Source organism: Bufo gargarizans, chromosome 1 (genome assembly GCF_014858855.1).
Source record: "Bufo gargarizans isolate SCDJY-AF-19 chromosome 1, ASM1485885v1, whole genome shotgun sequence".
Taxonomy (NCBI): domain Eukaryota; kingdom Metazoa; phylum Chordata; class Amphibia; order Anura; family Bufonidae; genus Bufo; species Bufo gargarizans.
In genome coordinates this window covers 521,272,443-521,289,581 of record NC_058080.1, presented here as the reverse complement: position 1 = coordinate 521,289,581, position 17,139 = coordinate 521,272,443, and the positions used below count along the sequence as shown (strand labels likewise).

Sequence of the window (17,139 nt, the reverse complement as noted above, 5' to 3'; positions counted from 1 at the left end):
CGGGGCCCGACCGGCCATATACTATTAAAACTTTTAAAATCTGCGGGCCCCAGCTGCCTTCTTGGGTAAAGCACTACTGCAGGGGCCAGGGGTCCACAGGCGGCCGGGCCCCCTGGAGTGCCGGCCCCGGTCGCAACTGCAACCGCTGCGACCCCTGTATGTACGCGCCTGCACGGTGTTTATGGGTCATCTGCCTCGTCTTTCTCATCGCCCTGTGTAGAAAAACCGGCCATTTCTCTACGCATTGCTTGTGCTCGAATGTCCTCCTCCTCTACTTCAGCACCCACGCCCTGTGGCCATGAGATGTAGTCGCCACGTCTCCTGTCCCCTGTAGTGTTGAGCGCGAATATTCGAAAAGCTAATTTTTATCGCGAATATCGGCACTTCGCGATTTCTCAAATATTTAAAATATATCGCTATATATTCGTAATGACGAATATTCGTATTTTTTTTTTTTTACAGTACACATCATTGTGATTCACAATGATGTGTACTGTGTAAAAAAAAAAGTGATCATCGCTCCTTGCTTCTAGCTTGTGGTCCATATGAGAAGGCTCCAATATTACTGACAGTGAGTCAGTGAGTGGAGCGCGAATATTTGTAACGTGAATATTTATTGCGATGCGAATATCGCCACTTCGAGAGGACACAATAATAAGGTCAACAATCAGTATTATGTTGTCAGACCTGATTGAAAGTAAAGTTGTATGTATTGCACTAAAATATTCGAATCAATAGTGGCGATTTGTGCGATCTCAAATACTTATAAAAACTCAATCTGCATATAAAGCTAATGTTATGACAAACAGTGCTGTAATGTACAATTACTTACTGTGATCAGGAGTTCTTCCTCACAATCTCGAAAGTTGCTGCCAACCATTTTCATCACTTATGTAGCGCTAATAGTGCGTGCGTATGTACGTGCGCGTGCAAATAATAGCGCAATCTAAAAGAATTTCACAAATATTTGGTGAATATTCACCTAAATACTCGTAATATATCGTAACTTGGCCAGCCAGATTTATCAGCATCTGTTCCAGGACATGAATCAGTGGAATGACGTTGTTCATCCCGTAGTCCTGGCGACTGACAAATAACGTGGCCTCCTCAAAGGGCCTGAGCAAATAGCAGGTGTCACGCATGAGCTGCCACTGGCTGACATCGAAGTTACACAGGGGAGTACTCCTGTCCGCTTGGATATGGATATGGTAGAATTTACTATTCTTGTTTGCAAAACGGTCAAGAATAGTACAGGTTCTATCTTTTTTGAAGGCAGCAGATCAGACATACGGATGCGGACAGCTCGGCTTTACAGCTCCACTGAAATGAATGAGTCCAAATCTGATCCGCAAAATAAGTGGATCGGATGCAGACTGAAAATACGGTGGTGTGAATGCGCTTTTATGGAGTCAGGCTGCGGACAGTTGATAAAAACTAAGGGGGTCATTAACGTCATTTATGCCATTTATATACCACTTTTGTGGCCTCTATCTGGTGCAGATTCTGTCGTACACGCGAGGTCTAAAAAAGTGGGCATGGCATGGGCGAGGACGGGCTGGCAGGCCTGTCTCATTCATCATGTTCTACACTTGGTTTAGGGTCCATTCACATGTCCGTAGTGCATTGCGGATACGCAATACACCTGGCCGGCACCCCCATAGAAATGCCTAGTCTTGTCTGCAATTGCGGACAAGAATAGGACATGTTTTATTTGTTTCTGGTGCCGCGGACCGGAAGATCAGCGGCGCGCTCTGGAAATGGGGATGCGGACAGCACACTGTGTGCTGTCCGCATCCATTCAGTCCCCATAGAGAATGGATGGGTCCGCACCCATTCTGCACAATTGCGGAACGGATGCGGACCACAATTGCAGACGTGTGAATGGAAGGCGTAGAAAATGGTCTAAATGTAAGACAGTGAGGAAGCTGTCTTACATTTAGAATCGGCTGTGGACAGGCTCGGACTGGCCCACAGGGGTACAGGGGAAACCCCCGGTGGGCCCCTGAGGAAGGTGGGCCCCTAGTCTCCTACCCCCTGCACAAGTGGCACATAACACTTTAACCACTTCAGCCCCGCTAGGTGAAACCCCCTTCATGACCAGAGCACTTTTTACACTTCGGCACTACACTACTTTCACAGTTTATCGCTCGGTCATGCAACTTACCACCCAAATGAATTTTACCTCCTTTTCTTCTCACTAATAGAGCTTTCATTTGGTGGTATTTCATTGCTGCTGGCATTTTTACTTTTTTTGTTATTAATCAAAATGTAACGATTTTTTGGCAAAAAAATGACATTTTTCACTTTCAGCTGTAAAATTTTGCAAAAAAAACGACATCCATATATAAATTTTTCGCCAAATTTATTGTTCTACATGTCTTTGATAAAAAAAAAATGTTTGGGCAAAAAAAAAAATGGTTTGGGTAAAAGTTATAGCATTTACAAACTATGGTACAAAAATGTGAATTTCCGCTTTTTGAAACAGCTCTGACTTTCTGAGCACCTGTCATGTTTCCTGAAGTTCTACAATGCCCAAACAGTAGAAAACCCCCACAAATGACCCCATTTCGGAAAGTAGACACCCCAAGGTATCCCGTGAGGGGCATAGTGAGTTCATAGAACTTTTTATTTTTTGTCACAAGTTAGCGGAAAATGATGATGATTTTTATTTTATTTTTTTCTTACAAAGTCTCATATTCCACTAACTTGCGACAAAAAATAAAAAATTCTAGGAACTCACCATGCCCCTCACAGAATACCTTGGGGTGTCTTCTTTCCAAAATGGGGTCACTTGTGGGGTAGTTATACTGCCCTGGCAATTTAGGGGCCCAAATGTGTGAGAAGAACTTTGCAATCAAAATGTGTAAAAAATGACCGGTGAAATCCAAAAGGTGCACTTTGAAATATGTGCCCCTTTGCCCACCTTGGCAGCAAAAAAGTGTCACACATCCGGTATCGCCGTACTCAGGAGAAGTTGGGGAATGTGTTTTGGGGTGTCATTTTACATATACCCATGCTGGGTGAGAAAAATATCTTGGTCAAATGCCAACTTTGTATAAAAAAATGGGAAAAGTTGTCTTTTGCCAAGATATTTCTCTCATCCAGCACGGGTATATGTAAAATGACACCGCAAAACACATTCCCCAACTTCTCCTGAGTACGGCGATACCAGATGTGTCACACTTTTTTGCTGCCAAGGTGGGCAAAGGGGCACATATTCCAAAGTGCACCTTTCAGATTTTGCAGGCCATTTTTTACACATTTTGATTGCAAGGTACTTCTCACACATTTGGGCCCCTAAATTGCCAGGGCAGTATAACTACGCCACAAGTGACCCCATTTTGGAAAGAAGACACCCCAAGGTATTCCGTGAGGGGCATGGCGAGTTCCTAGAATTTTTTATTTTTTGTCACAAGTTAGCGGAAAATGATGATTTTTTTTTTCTCTTTTTTCCTTACAAAGTCTCATATTCCACTAACTTGCGACAAAAAATAAAAAATTCTAGGAACTCGCCATGCCCCTCACGGAATACCTTGGGGTGTCTTCTTTCCAAAATGGGGTCACTTGTGGGGTAGTTATACTGCCCTGGCAATTTAGGGGCCCAAATGTGTGAGAAGTACTTTGCAATCAAAATCTGTAAAAAATGACCGGTGAAATCCGAAAGGTGCACTTTGGAATATGTGCCCCTTTGCCCACCTTGGCATCAAAAAAGTGTCACACATCTGGTATCGCCGTACTCAGGAGAAGTTGGGGAATGTGTTTTGGGGTGTCATTTTACATATACCCATGCTGGGTGAGAGAAATATCTTGGCAAAAGACAACTTTTCCCATTTTTTTATACAAAGTTGGCATTTGACCAAGATATTTTTCTCACCCAGCATGGGTATATGTAAAATGACACCCCAAAACACATTCCCCAACTTCTCCTGAGTACGGCGATACCAGATGTGTCACACTTTTTTGCTGCCAAGGTGGGCAAAGGGGCACATATTCCAAAGTGCACCTTTCGGATTTTGCAGGGCATTTTTTACACATTTTGATTGCAAAGTTCTTCTCACACATTTGGGCCCCTAAATTGCCAGGGCAGTATAACTACCCCACAAGTGACCCCATTTTGGAAAGAAGACACCCCAAGGTATTCCGTGAGGGGCATGGCGAGTTCCTAGAATTTTTTATTTTTTGTCGCAAGTTAGTGGAATATGAGACTTTGTAAGGAAAAAAGAAAAAAAAAGAAAAATCATCATTTTCCGCTAACTTGTGACAAAAAATAAAAAATTCTAGGAACTCGCCGTGCCCCTCACGGAATACCTTGGGGTGTCTTCTTTCCAAAATGGGGTCACTTGTGGCATAGTTATACTGCCCTGGCAATTTAGGGGCCCAAATGTGTGAGAAGTACCTTGCAATCAAAATGTGTAAAAAATGGCCTGCAAAATCTGAAAGGTGCACTTTGGAATATGTGCCCCTTTGCCCACCTTGGCTGCAAAAAAGTGTCACACATGTGGTATCGCCGTACTCAGGAGAAGTTGGGCAATGTGTTTTGGGGGGTCATTTTACATATACCCATGCTGGGTGAGAGAAATATCTTGGCAAAAGACAACTTTTCCCATTTTTTTATACAAAGTTGGCATTTGACCAAGATATTTTTCTCACCCAGCATGGGTATATGTAAAATGACACCCCAAAACACATTCCCCAACTTCTCCTGAGTACGGCGATACCACATGTGTGACACTTTTTTGCAGCCTAGATGCGCAAAGGGGCCCAAATTCTTTTTAGGAGGGCATTTTTAGACATTTGGATCCCAGACTTCTTCTCACACTTTCGGGCCCCTAAAAAGCCAGGGCAGTATAAATACCCCACATGTGACGCCACTTTGGAAAGAAGACACCCCAAGGTATTCAATGAGGGGCATGGCGAGTTCCTAGAATTTTTTTTTTTTTTGCATAAGTTAGCGGATATTGATTTTTTTTTTGTTTTTTTCTCACAAAGTCTCACTTTCCGCTAACTTAGGACAAAAATTTCAATCTTTCATGGACTCAATATGCCCCTCACGGAATACCTTGGGGTGTCTTCTTTCCGAAATGGGGTCACATGTGGGGTATTTATACTGCCCTGGCTTTTTAGGGGCCCTAAAGCGTGAGAAGAAGTCTGGAATATAAATGTCTAAAAATGTTTACGCATTTGGATTCCGTGAGGGGTATGGTGCGTCCATGTGAGATTTTATTTTTTGACACAAGTTAGTAGAATATGAGACTTTGTAAGAAAAAACAAAAACAAAAACAAACAAAAAATTTCCGCTAACTTGTGCCAAAAAAAATGTCTGAATGGAGCCTTACCAGGGGGGGGGGGGGGGGGGTGATCAATGACAGGGGGGTGATCACCCATATAGACTCCCTGATCACCCCCCTGTCATTGATCACCCCCCTGTAAGGCTCCATTCAGACATCCGCATGATTTTTACGGATCCATGGATACATGGAACGGATCCACAAAACACATGCGGACGTCTGAATGGAGCCTTACAGGGGGGTTATCAATGACAGGGGGTGATCAGGGTGATCACCCCCCTGTCACTGATCACCCCCCCTGTAAGGCTCCATTCAGACATCCGCATGATTTTTTACGGATCCATGGATACATGGATCGGATCCACAAAACGCATGCGGACGTCTGAATGGAGCCTTACAGGGGGGTTATCAATGACAGGGGGTGATCAGGGTGATCACCCCCCTGTCACTGATCACCCCCCCTGTAAGGCTCCATTCAGACATCCGCATGATTTTTTACGGATCCATGGATCGGATCCACAAAACGCATGCGGACGTCTGAATGGAGCCTTACAGGGGGGTTATCAATGACAGGGGGTGATCAAGGTGATCACATACATATATTCAATGTACATCACCTCAACCAGTCTATGGTCATATAACAAACTTGTCAGATTATTTATTATATTTGAATGTATCTGTAGGGTTGGCCCTCAAAATAAATTTTACTGGTGGGCCCTAGGTACCCCAGTCCGACACTGGCTGTGGACACTGCGCCTCTTCATAACTTCGGCAATACACCGCCAGCTATGCGGCTTATTAGGACCAGCGTCTAAAACGCCCCTAAGTATTCCTGGAGAACACTGAAGGACTTGCTCACTGATTATTGTAGCACAAGGTGCCCTTTACGTCATGTGTGGTGAGCTGGTGACCTTCACTGTGCTAATGCCCACCACAGTAGAAGCAGGACTCCGCAACACATGTGCCTCTGCCGGGTATCACATTGCTAGGCTTCTTCTCACCCAGTCTCAGCCTCTTGCATCAGATATAACCCTATTACTGTGTGAGGTCACAGCGCCCCACCGCGGGGCACACCAGACTAGCAGCGGGCGTCCTTGCCGGCCATGAAGTCACCTCTACACTCAGCGGTGGCCTTCGCGAGTCAATGGGATTATAGTAAAACTTCCACTGACCACAAGCTGCGCCCGCGCGCCCTGATTGGCTAGTCTCCGAGCCCACCGTCCGTAAAAGGACAGCATGACCATATATGGGAGGCGGTGCCTCCTCCGGTGTGACCTCTGTGTGTAATCACGGCAGTGACCGCACTGAGCTCTACTGATCGCAGCTGGAAGCATGGTGAGCGGCACCGAGAGCCACCCCGCGGGGATCCCCCTTCCCCCCTGCACGGGAGCCATGGAGAGCCTGCACCAAGGTGAGACTGCAGACAACTTTCTATGACATTTGCTGGCTGCACCATAGGAGCTGACACTCATTCCTGCATTCCCAGCCTTACCCAGTGCTATATATTATACATGATGACAGTAATCCATGAGGGCTCTGCTCCTAGATCCAGTACTGTGTGATGACCTGCCCCCGAACCATAAGCGAGATGGGTCTGAGGGGTAGTCCTGAAAGGTAGGTCCTGTACACACAGTGCTAGACTGTTGTGGTCCCTCAGCACGTGGATGTGTGTTCAAACTTGCAAGGTCACCTTTCCCATGCTGGGTGGAGATGAAGTGACCACCTCTAGGAGTGCTGGGTCACAACATGACTACTGGAGTGCTCCTGCAGGTGGACCATTGCTAGTAAAGTCCTGGTAAACAGAAGAGCCTGGGAGCATTGCCCTAATAATATTCACTTTTTACTAATTGATGGAGTTTGTAGTATAGTAAAGTCCTGGTAAACAGAAGAGCCTGGGAGCATTGCCCTAATAATATTCACTTTTTACTAATTGATGGAGTTTGTAGTATTTCCAACATTGACATTACATCTGCGTCATATAATGCATTAGAAAAGTCTTCAGACTGTATTCAAACTTTATTATGTTGTAGCCTTCTGCTAAAATAAGTTCCTTTTTATTTTTGTTTTGTTTTTGCATTTTTCTTCCCTGTCTTTCTGGAGCCGTAACTTTTTTATTTTTCCATTCACATATCCATATGAGAGCTTGTTTTTTGCTGGACAAGTTGTACTTTCTAATGCCACCATTTGATACAATGTAGTGGGAAGCTGGTGATTAAAATTAGGGATGAGCGAATCGACTTCGGAGGAAATATCTGAAGTCAATTTGCATAAAACTTTGTTCCAATACTGTATGGAGCAAGAGCTCCATACAGTATTAGAATGTATTGGCTCCGATGAGCTGAAGATATTACTCGCTAGACTTCACGTAATAACTTCATAAATTGATTTCTACGGTAAAAAAAAAACATTTCCCGAACTCAGGTTCGGTTCCAAGTGGTACCTTGGAATTGTTTTTTTACAGTAGAAATCAATTTCTGAAGTTATTACCCGAAGTCTCGCAAGACTTTGCAAAGTGATAACTTTGGCTCATTGGAGCCAATACATTCTAATACTGTATGGAGCGCTGTAAAGTTGATTCGCTTATCCCTAATTCAAATTTTTATATATTTATTTTTTATTTTTTTAACATATTTTATTTTCCCTTTTTTAGGTTTTTGTCTAGGAGGCTACAATGTCCACTATGTTTTTTTTTACAGAATGTTACTATACTCTCATAGGTAGTATAGTAATACATCATTTTCTGATATCCTGTGTTGGCCTGCCACCTACTGGCCAAAATAGGAACTGCAGCTCTAAGGCCTCTTTCACACGGCCGTTGTGGGAAAAGGTGTGGGTGCGTTGTGGGAACACCCGCGATTTTTCTGCGCGGGTGCAAAACATTGTAATGCGTTTTGCACTCGGCTGAGAAAAATCGTGCGTGTTTGGTACCCAAACCCGAACTTCTTCACAGAAGTTCGGGCTTGGGATCGGTGTTCTGTACATTGTATTATTTTCCCTTATAACATGGTTATAAGAGAAAATAATAGCATTCTGAATACAGAATGCTTAGTATAATAGTGCTGGAGGGGTTAAAAATAAATAAAAAATAATTTAACTCACCTTAGTCCACTTGCTCGCGTAGCCGGCATCTCCTTCTGTCTTCATCTTAGCTTTGTGTAGCAACAGGACCTGTGGTGATGTCACTCCAGTCATCACATGATCCATCACCATGGTAAAAGATCATGTGATGACTGTGACGTCACCAAAGGTCCTTGTTGCTACACAGAGCTAAGATCAATACAGAAGGAGATGTCGGGCTGCGCGAGCAAGTGGATTAAGGTGAGTTAAAAAAAAAATTAACCCCTCTAGCGCTATTGTACTATGCATTCTGTATTCAGAATGCTATTATTTTCCCTTATAACCATGTTATAAGGGAAAATAATAATGATCGGGTCTCCATCCCGATCGTCTCCTAGCAACCGTGCGTGAAAATCGCACCGCATCCGCACTTGCTTGTGGATGCTTGCGATTTTCGTGAAAAACGCACAAAGAGGAGCATGCTGCGATTTTCACGCAACGCACAAGTGATGCGTGAAAATCACCGCTCATGTGAACGGCCCCATAGAAATGAATGGGTCAGGATTCAGTGCGGGTGCAATGCGTTCACTTCACACATTGCACCCGCGCGGAATACTCGCTTGTGTGAAAGGGGCCTAATAAGTTAGGTCTCTTCTGAGAGACCCAGCCTATTAAAATGAATGACCGTGTGAAAGAGGCCTAACGATTCCATTCAGTGTGACTTGCAGAAATCCATGTGCTTGCCGCCAAAACAAACCAAGTCAAATGAGTGGAACTGGTTTTCAAGTCGCAGAGAGATTACTGCAACACAATCTGGTGCATGTGAAGCCGTCCTCTTTTATCAAATGTTCTGGATTATCTGAAAGTCCTAGAAAGATATATAACTAGAGAAGTTCCAGGAAGACAGTGCTAAGTAAGATCCTACCAATACAGTGTAAGGACCTTTTATAGGAATTATAAAAGCAAACTCGGAGTAGAGTATATCCTGGTTTACTTGTGGCTGCCATTTATAGATTGCGTCAAAGGCCAAAGTCCGTTTTTTTTATTTACATCTTCTTGTTTGTAGTTTTATAACACCATATAAAACCATGTATAATGTCTATACAGATATGTGTCTATCTCTATCCTGCATAATGTGCATCTGGGCTTTCTAAAAAGTTATTTCCACACATCTAGATTTTATATGAATTTTTACTAGTTAAGCCAGCTATTAGGATAAGGCCCCATGCGCACAAGCGGATCCGTTCAGCAGTCCGCATATCGTGGATGCAGTTTGTGTTTCATCTGCATTGTTTGCGGACCCATTGACTTCAATGGGTTTGCATTTTGTGGACAAGCAGAGGACATGTTCTATCTTTTTGAGGAGAAAACCTACGGATGCAGAAAGCACACAGGTCTGCATCCATATGTCCATTCCGCAAAAAGACAGATTTTATCCTTAAAATGCGAACCATGAACTCATTTAAACACACATACTGCATCCGTATTTTCTAGACCTGCAGCTTGGATGCGGTTGTGTACATGGGGCCTGATACACGGAAGCTACATTGGATATAATTCCTACCCAGAATTCTGCCCTATATAAAATTGGTAGTTGCAATTATCACCGTTGTACCACATGGAGGGCTGATACCTACTTGTCTGTGGGGCGGTCATATAGAAATGTAGGCCTTATTGGTATGGTGAATTCAGTATGATGGCAATGTTTCCTTATAGTGTCCTCATTATAGGTTATCAGTATTTGGGGGTCCAATACCCGGGGCCCCTGCCGATCAGCTGTTTGTAAGTACCGCAGCCTCCTCCTTGGCCAGTGATGTCACCGTGGGTTGGTCAGATGGCCTAGGAGCAGCTCAGTCCTTTTCAAGTGAACAGCAGTGATGGTCAGTTTGCAGCATTCGCCAGCGAACACATGCGGGCTGCCATCTTGACTCACCCGTCCGGCGATACACAGGTAAGCCCTTACCTGTGCCGGGAGCCGGTCTGAAATGAAATGCGGTCACCGGGAGCAGGCAGTTCCGAGAACAGCCGCCGGGGGCCTTAATCAGGCTGTTCTCGGAACTGCCTGCTCCCGGTGACCGCATTTGATTTCCTGTGCATCGCCGGACGGGTGAGTCGAGATGGCAGCCCACATGTGTTCGCTGGCAAACACTGCAAACGGACCATCACTGGTGAACAGGGCTGAGCTGCAATACCAAGTACGTCCACTATCCAATGATTGGCGCTGTGCTTGGTAAGCTGACTGGAGGGTCGCAGCCTCCTCAAATAGCTGATCCTGAGGATGGTTCATCAATATCATAATCTCAGAAAACACCTTGAACACTAAGGTTGAATTGAAATGTGGTGTAAACCTATATCATAAAATGTACGTGTGGATTTTTGTGCATTGATTTTCAAAGATTTTGAAATAAGATTGAAGTCAATGAATATAGTCTGTATGTAGACAACATGTAGAGGAGGCAAAAAAATCACATGCAGATAATGACTCCACATATAAGTCGCGCATTTTTTCCCTTAAGATAAAATGGGGGAACGTTCACAGTGATCTCACCCTAGATATTGCTCAGATAGGTGACAGCTCACTATATATGAGAGAATGTTCTGCATCTGCAGAATGCTTTTCTGGAGGGTCTTCATAAGAGCTATGGCATCAGCAAATATTTTCCCCCAGGGGCTAAAACTTAGGAATGTAGCAATCATTTTCTGTTAGCGTTGATCTTGGAGTATTATCTCTGAAGAAGTCATGTTTTGATGAAACCATGAGTCACGTTGAGAGGAGATCTCCAGTTACATGGTCAACATTTGTTTTGGTTACCAATTTAAACTATGAGTCTGGATCTGGTTGGTTTCTTGGGCTAACGTCTCCACTCTTTATTTCACTTACATAGCGCTGACCTATTCCACAGCGCTGTACAAATCGCTCACCATCCCTGGTAGGGCTCACATTCTAAATTCCGTATCAGTGTGTTTCTGGAGTGTGGGAGGAAACGTACAAAAACTCCATGCAGATGTTGTCATTGGTGAGATTTCAACCCAGGACTACAGCGCTGCAAGGAGCCAGAACTAACCACTGAGCCGCCTCTGCAAGATGCCGATGCTAACCACTGAGCCGCCATGCTTCAATCTTTATATATGTTTCTTGCCTAAGAGGAGCTTCCAAATAGTAGAAACTATCAGTTGAGGCATTTGCAGTCCTTGCTCTCAGGGACCATGTAGGATTTAGGCTGTTATGTGGTTGTCCCTAGCACAAGTTTCAGGTTTTGTACTAATCCTAGTAGATAAAGAAGACAAAGTGTAAGGACAGGAATAAAATGTGCAGGATTAACAGAAATAGAGAAATAGTGTGTATGTGTATGCCGGTATGTAGAGGGGTGGCAGAACAGTGTTGTCCACAGCCTCCATAATGGCTGATGCTTCTCACTTTTTTTTGTCTGTTCCATTTTTATATTTTTTGCAGCCCGCATGCGGAACCATTAATTTCAATAGAGCCACAAAAAAACGTAAATGACTCTGTGTGCATTCCATATCCATATGTCCGCATATAGAATATGCCCTTGTCGGTTTTGCGGACAAGGACAGGAACTGTTACAATGGATCCGCAAAAAATACAGATGTAACATGGACGTAATGCAGGTTGTGAAATCTGTGGCAAATCTGCAGCATAATCCTGATGCATGGCCTCCTCTCCATTCTCCTCTATAGGACCGCCGGTAGATTTTGTCATGGATTCATTGAAAAAATTTCTGCTGCTTTTTTCAATCTATGCACATGTAGGGAGTTTGACTTCTTAGGCCTGAAAGTATAATTGTCATTTCAGTTTATTTTTAATATAGTTCTCCGGATCCAGCATTGCCGGATACTGCCGCCTGCCCGCTGGAGATTCGGCTGCTACCTGGCAAATATGTCGGAAATCGGCTAGTCAAAAAACGCTGCACCTAGTGTTTTTTGTCTGGCCTGTTCCCGGCATTTTCTGATGGAACAGCCAGGTAGGTGTGAAACCAGCCTTAAAGGGGTTGTCCGGGTTCAGAGCTGAAACCAGACATACCTCTATTTTCAACCAGGCAGCCCCCCTGACTTGAGCATCGAAGCAGTTCATGCTCCGATGCCCTTCTAAATCGTGCAAGGCAAAGGCATTTTCAGGAGTTCCGGTGACGAACCGGGCTCTCCATGGGGCTGCCAGGAAGCCCGGTGACGTCACTGGCACTGATTGGCGGGCTTTAGTACTAAATCACACCCATCAGAGCCAGTGACGTCACCGAAGCTTCCGCCTGGCAGTATGTTATTGTAAACAAAAGAGCCTTTGCCCTGCGCGATCTAGCTCTGAACCCGGACAACCCCTTTAACCATTTTTGTAAGGGTACTTTCACACTAGTAGCAAGGAACTCCGGCAGGCTGTTCCAGTGGGTGAACAGCCTGTCGGATCCGTGCTGCCGCTAGTGTACTCATGCCCCCAGACTACTGCTCCGGCCCCATTGACTATAATGGTGGCGGGATGGAGTTCTGGCGGTAGCACGGCAAACATGCCAAGAGGCGGATGGAATATAGAAACATAGAATGTATCGGCAGATAATAACCATTTGGCCCATCTAGTCTGCCCAATATACTGAATACTATGGATAGCCCCTGGCCCTATCTTATATGAAGGATGGCCTTATGCCTATCCTATGCATGCTTAGACTCCTTCACTGTACTTGCAGCTACCACTTCTGCAGGAAGGCTATTCCATGCATCCACTACTCTCTCAGTAAAGTAATACTTCCTGATATTACTTTTAAACCTTTGCCCCTCTAATTTAAAACTATGTCCTCTTGTAGCAGTTTTTCTTCTTTTAAATATTCTCTCCTCTTTTACCTTGTTGATTCTGTTTATGTATTTAATAGTTTCTATCATATCCCCTCTGTCTCGTCTTTCTTCCAAGCTATACATGTTAAGGTCCTTTAGTCTTTCCTGGTAAGTTTTATCCTGCAATCCATGTACCAGTTTAGTAGCTCTTCTCTGAACTCTCTCCAACGTATCAATATCCTTCTGGAGATATGGTCTCCAGTACTGAGCACAATACTCCAAATGAGGTCTCACTAGTGCTCTGTAGAGCGACATGAGCACGTCCCTCTTTCTACTGGTAATGCCTCTCCCTATACACCCAAGCATTCTGCTAGCATTTCCTGCTGCTCTATGACATTGTCTGCCTACCTTTAAGTCTTCTGAAATAATGACCCCTAAATCCCTTTCCTCAGATACTGAGAAATTAAACTATGACATGTATTTTTATTACCACAACCTACACAAGACTATTGGCCTCCATTCAGAATAAATACCAAAATCTTTATTAGATACACAATTAATACATATTAAAACATATGGAAACACTTAGTAGCAAGTAGGACCCCCCAGATGTGGCCCCCTTGGGATTATCATCTGGGGGGTCCTACTTGCTGCTAATTGTTTCCATATGTTTTAATATGTATTAATTGTGTATCTAATAAAGATTTTAGTATTTATTCTGTATGGAGGCTAATAGTCTTTTGTGTAGGTTGTAGTTTAAGGCTACTTTCACACTAGCGGCACGGACCTCCGGCAGTCTGTTCCGTCGGGTGAACAGCCTGTCTGATCCATCCTGCCTCTAGTGACCGTGTGCCCCCGGACTTCCGCTCCGACCCTATTGACTATGAGGGCGGGGGCGGAGTTCCGGCAGAGGCACGGCGAGAGGCTGCCGGAATAAAACTATGACATGTCTGACATTTATTCCGGCAGCCTCTTGCTGTGCCTCGCCGGAGCTCCACCCCCATTATAGTCAATGGGGATGGAGAGGCAGTCAGGGGGCACACGGTCACTAGTGGCAGGATGGATCCGGCAGGCTGTTCACCCGACGGAACAGCCTGCCGGAGGTCTGTGCCGCTAGTGTGAAAGTAGCCTAAACTGACAGTAGTCCCTCCAGTAATAACTACATAGGCACCCGAGTTTATTATTTGGTGTTACAATGTATTTTTATTAGAAAATTAAGTTTCTTCTTTGAAAGCTGTTCCTGAGCATTGCTAAGGTGAATCTATTTAATCTGTCTTCAGCATTTTACTGACCGCTGAAGATGCCTGTGTGTAACATGCAGAGGCTTCCAGTCTGTCTCCTGTCTCTACCCCGGTCACTGACTGTTATGTATATGTGCCCCATCATAACCCATCACCCTGCCTATCTGACTTCTACATAAAGGTGTCTTTAGCGCTCAGAAGAACCGAAGACTCCTAAGAAACGCTCAGTTAGCGCTTTGCTAAGAAGACCCTTTACACTGTTTTCTAGTACAAAGAAATGTCTTTCTGTAATAAAGTATATTATATCTGTTACACTTTAAATGAGGAAAGGGGTCTTGTTTGCAGCACAGAGGTGGCAGCGCACATTTTACTGTGTACAGTTTATTAATAATGAAATAATTATAATTCCAGATATTTCCAGAGTGACAGAAGGAAAAGCTAACAAGAATATAACTCCAGTAGGAGACACACAGAGTTCTCAGGATCTGTTTAATGTGACTGTTAACCTACCTGGAGGAGACGGTATTGAAATACAGGTGAGTGTTCACACATAAAATGTATGTGACAAGAGATATTTGTGGGGGTCAGGCCGGGGAATATACTGTGTACAGTACATACCACACCTCACTTGTGTTTATATTTTACTAATTTACTCAATTACGTTTCTTCTAAAACAGGGATCCAGCACTCCAGCTGTTCTGAAACTACAACTCCCAGAATCCTTGTTTTACTTCTGCAGGAGTTACAAGAACAGTCGAGTAAGTGTGCATGCTGGGAGTTGTAGTTCCACAGCAGCTGGAGTGCCAACGGTTGCTGATGAACCCTGTTTTAAACTTTAGCTTATGATAATTCCATTACCTGTCATTGTATAAAATGGACGTTTAGGGGGACAGTTACTGGTCTTTGATAACCCCTGCGCCTCGCCATAAATTAGGCTCATCCCCCAGCAGTTTGTGCTCCAGAACGAAATATATGGCAGCCCGGAGCTGCTGTAAATTTGAAGCAGATATATGTATCGGGCCTGCTAGCCTCTCCCTTTTTGGGAAATTGGCAAGGGCAGCAAAAAAACCTCCATTTGCAACAAATTTTGTCACAAGAGGAGTTTAAAGGATGCGAAGGAAAACTGCGACAGGGAGATGATAAATCTTCTCCGAAGTACCTGGTGCTGGATCTCCTGGTAATGTTAGGAGGATTATATGAAGAGGCGAGCTCCGAGATGTAGAAGTAACAGACACAAGGCCATCGCTGCACGTTAGTCATACAAATAATTGCATTTACATTGACCTTTACTTTGCTGCTGGAACCAAGGTTGTTGTTTTTTCCAGTTTCCTTGAACTCAATGGAGCAGATGTACCATCGCAGACAGTGTAGACCAGGCATCCTCAAACTGCGGCCCTCCAGCTGTTGCAAAACTACAACTCCCAGCATGCCCGAACAGCCTACTACAGGTATCAGCCTACAGCAGGGCATTGTGAGAGTTGTAGTTTTACAACAGCTGGAGGGCCGCAGTTTGAGAATGCCTGGTGTAGACTGTGGTCACAGTAGCTATGAAGAAGATGGTGCACGGCTGGACACTTTTGTGTCAGCTTACTTGCTTAATAAATACAGTGGTTTGAAAAAGTATTCATACCAATTGAACTTTTCCATATTTTTTCACATTACACCCACAAACTTAGGCTACATGCACACGACAGTTGTTTTTTGCGGTCCGCAAATAGCGGATCCGTGTTCCTGTTTTTTTTACATCCACATCCACATCCAAATTTTGTAGGTTGTGTTTCCGTGTGTCTTCAGTTTCGGTTTTTTTTAGGTCCGCAAAAAAACCCGAAGGCTGTAATTCTTGAAATTTAACATATACAGGTTTCCCAGCAACCATCTGCAAAAAAACAAAAACGGATGCGGATGACATAAGGATGGCTTCCGTTGGTCATCCGCATTTTTTTGCGGACCCTTTGACTTGAATGGGTCCGCAAAACGTTTATTGCAGACAAGAACAGGACATGCAATACTTTTTTTGCGGACGGGAAACACTGACAGCGGACGCGGAAAATAAATGGTGGACTACACCACAATTTTAACGGCTCCATAGAAATGCATGGGTAACCATCCGATCAGCCGAATAAAACAGAGCGGACGCAGAGAAAAACAACTGTCGTGTGCATGTAGCCTACAAAGTATATTGAGATTTTATGTGATAGACCAACACAAATTAGTAAGTATTCATGAAGTGAAAAAGAAAATGATACATGTTTTAAAAAAAAATTATTAAGTAAAAATCTGGAAAGTACGGTATGCACTTGTATTCTGCCCCCCTGAGTCATTACTTTGTAGGACCACCTTTCGCTGCAATTACAGCTGACAGTCTTTTGGGGTATGTCTCTACCGGCTTTGCACATCTAGAGGCTGAAATGTTTGCCTGTTCTTCTTTGTAAAATAGCTCAAGCTCAGTCAGATTGGATGGAGAGCGTTGGTGAACAGTAATTTTCAAGTCTTGCCACAGATTCTCAATGGGATTTAGGTTTGGACTTTGACTGGGCCATTCTAACGCATGAATATGCTTTGATCTAAACCATTCAACTGTAGCTCTGGCTGTATGTTTAGGGTCGTTCCAGTCTCAAGTCTTTTGCAGCCTCTAACAGGTTTTCCTCCAGGATTGCCCTGTATTTAGCGCCATCCATCTTCCCATCATCTCTGACCAGCTTCCCTGTCCCTGCTGAAGAAAAGCATCGCCCCCCCAGCAAGATGCTGCCACCACCATGTTTCACAGTGGGGAT

At 44.1% G+C, this 17,139-nt stretch overlaps 1 protein-coding gene across 1 annotated transcript in view; it reads left to right on the top strand.

Moving 5' to 3' along the window:
- The first annotated feature begins 6,587 nt into the window (after nt 1-6,587).
- Nucleotides 6,588-17,139, top strand: part of LOC122933833 (clustered mitochondria protein homolog) — a 56,418-nt gene continuing 45,866 nt past the window's right edge. Inside the window, exons 1-2 of the mRNA XM_044288905.1 lie at nt 6,588-6,699; nt 14,777-14,901. Coding sequence (XP_044144840.1) covers nt 6,621-6,699; nt 14,777-14,901 — 204 coding nt within the window. The 5' untranslated portion in view covers nt 6,588-6,620. The remainder of the gene's footprint in view (nt 6,700-14,776; nt 14,902-17,139) is intronic.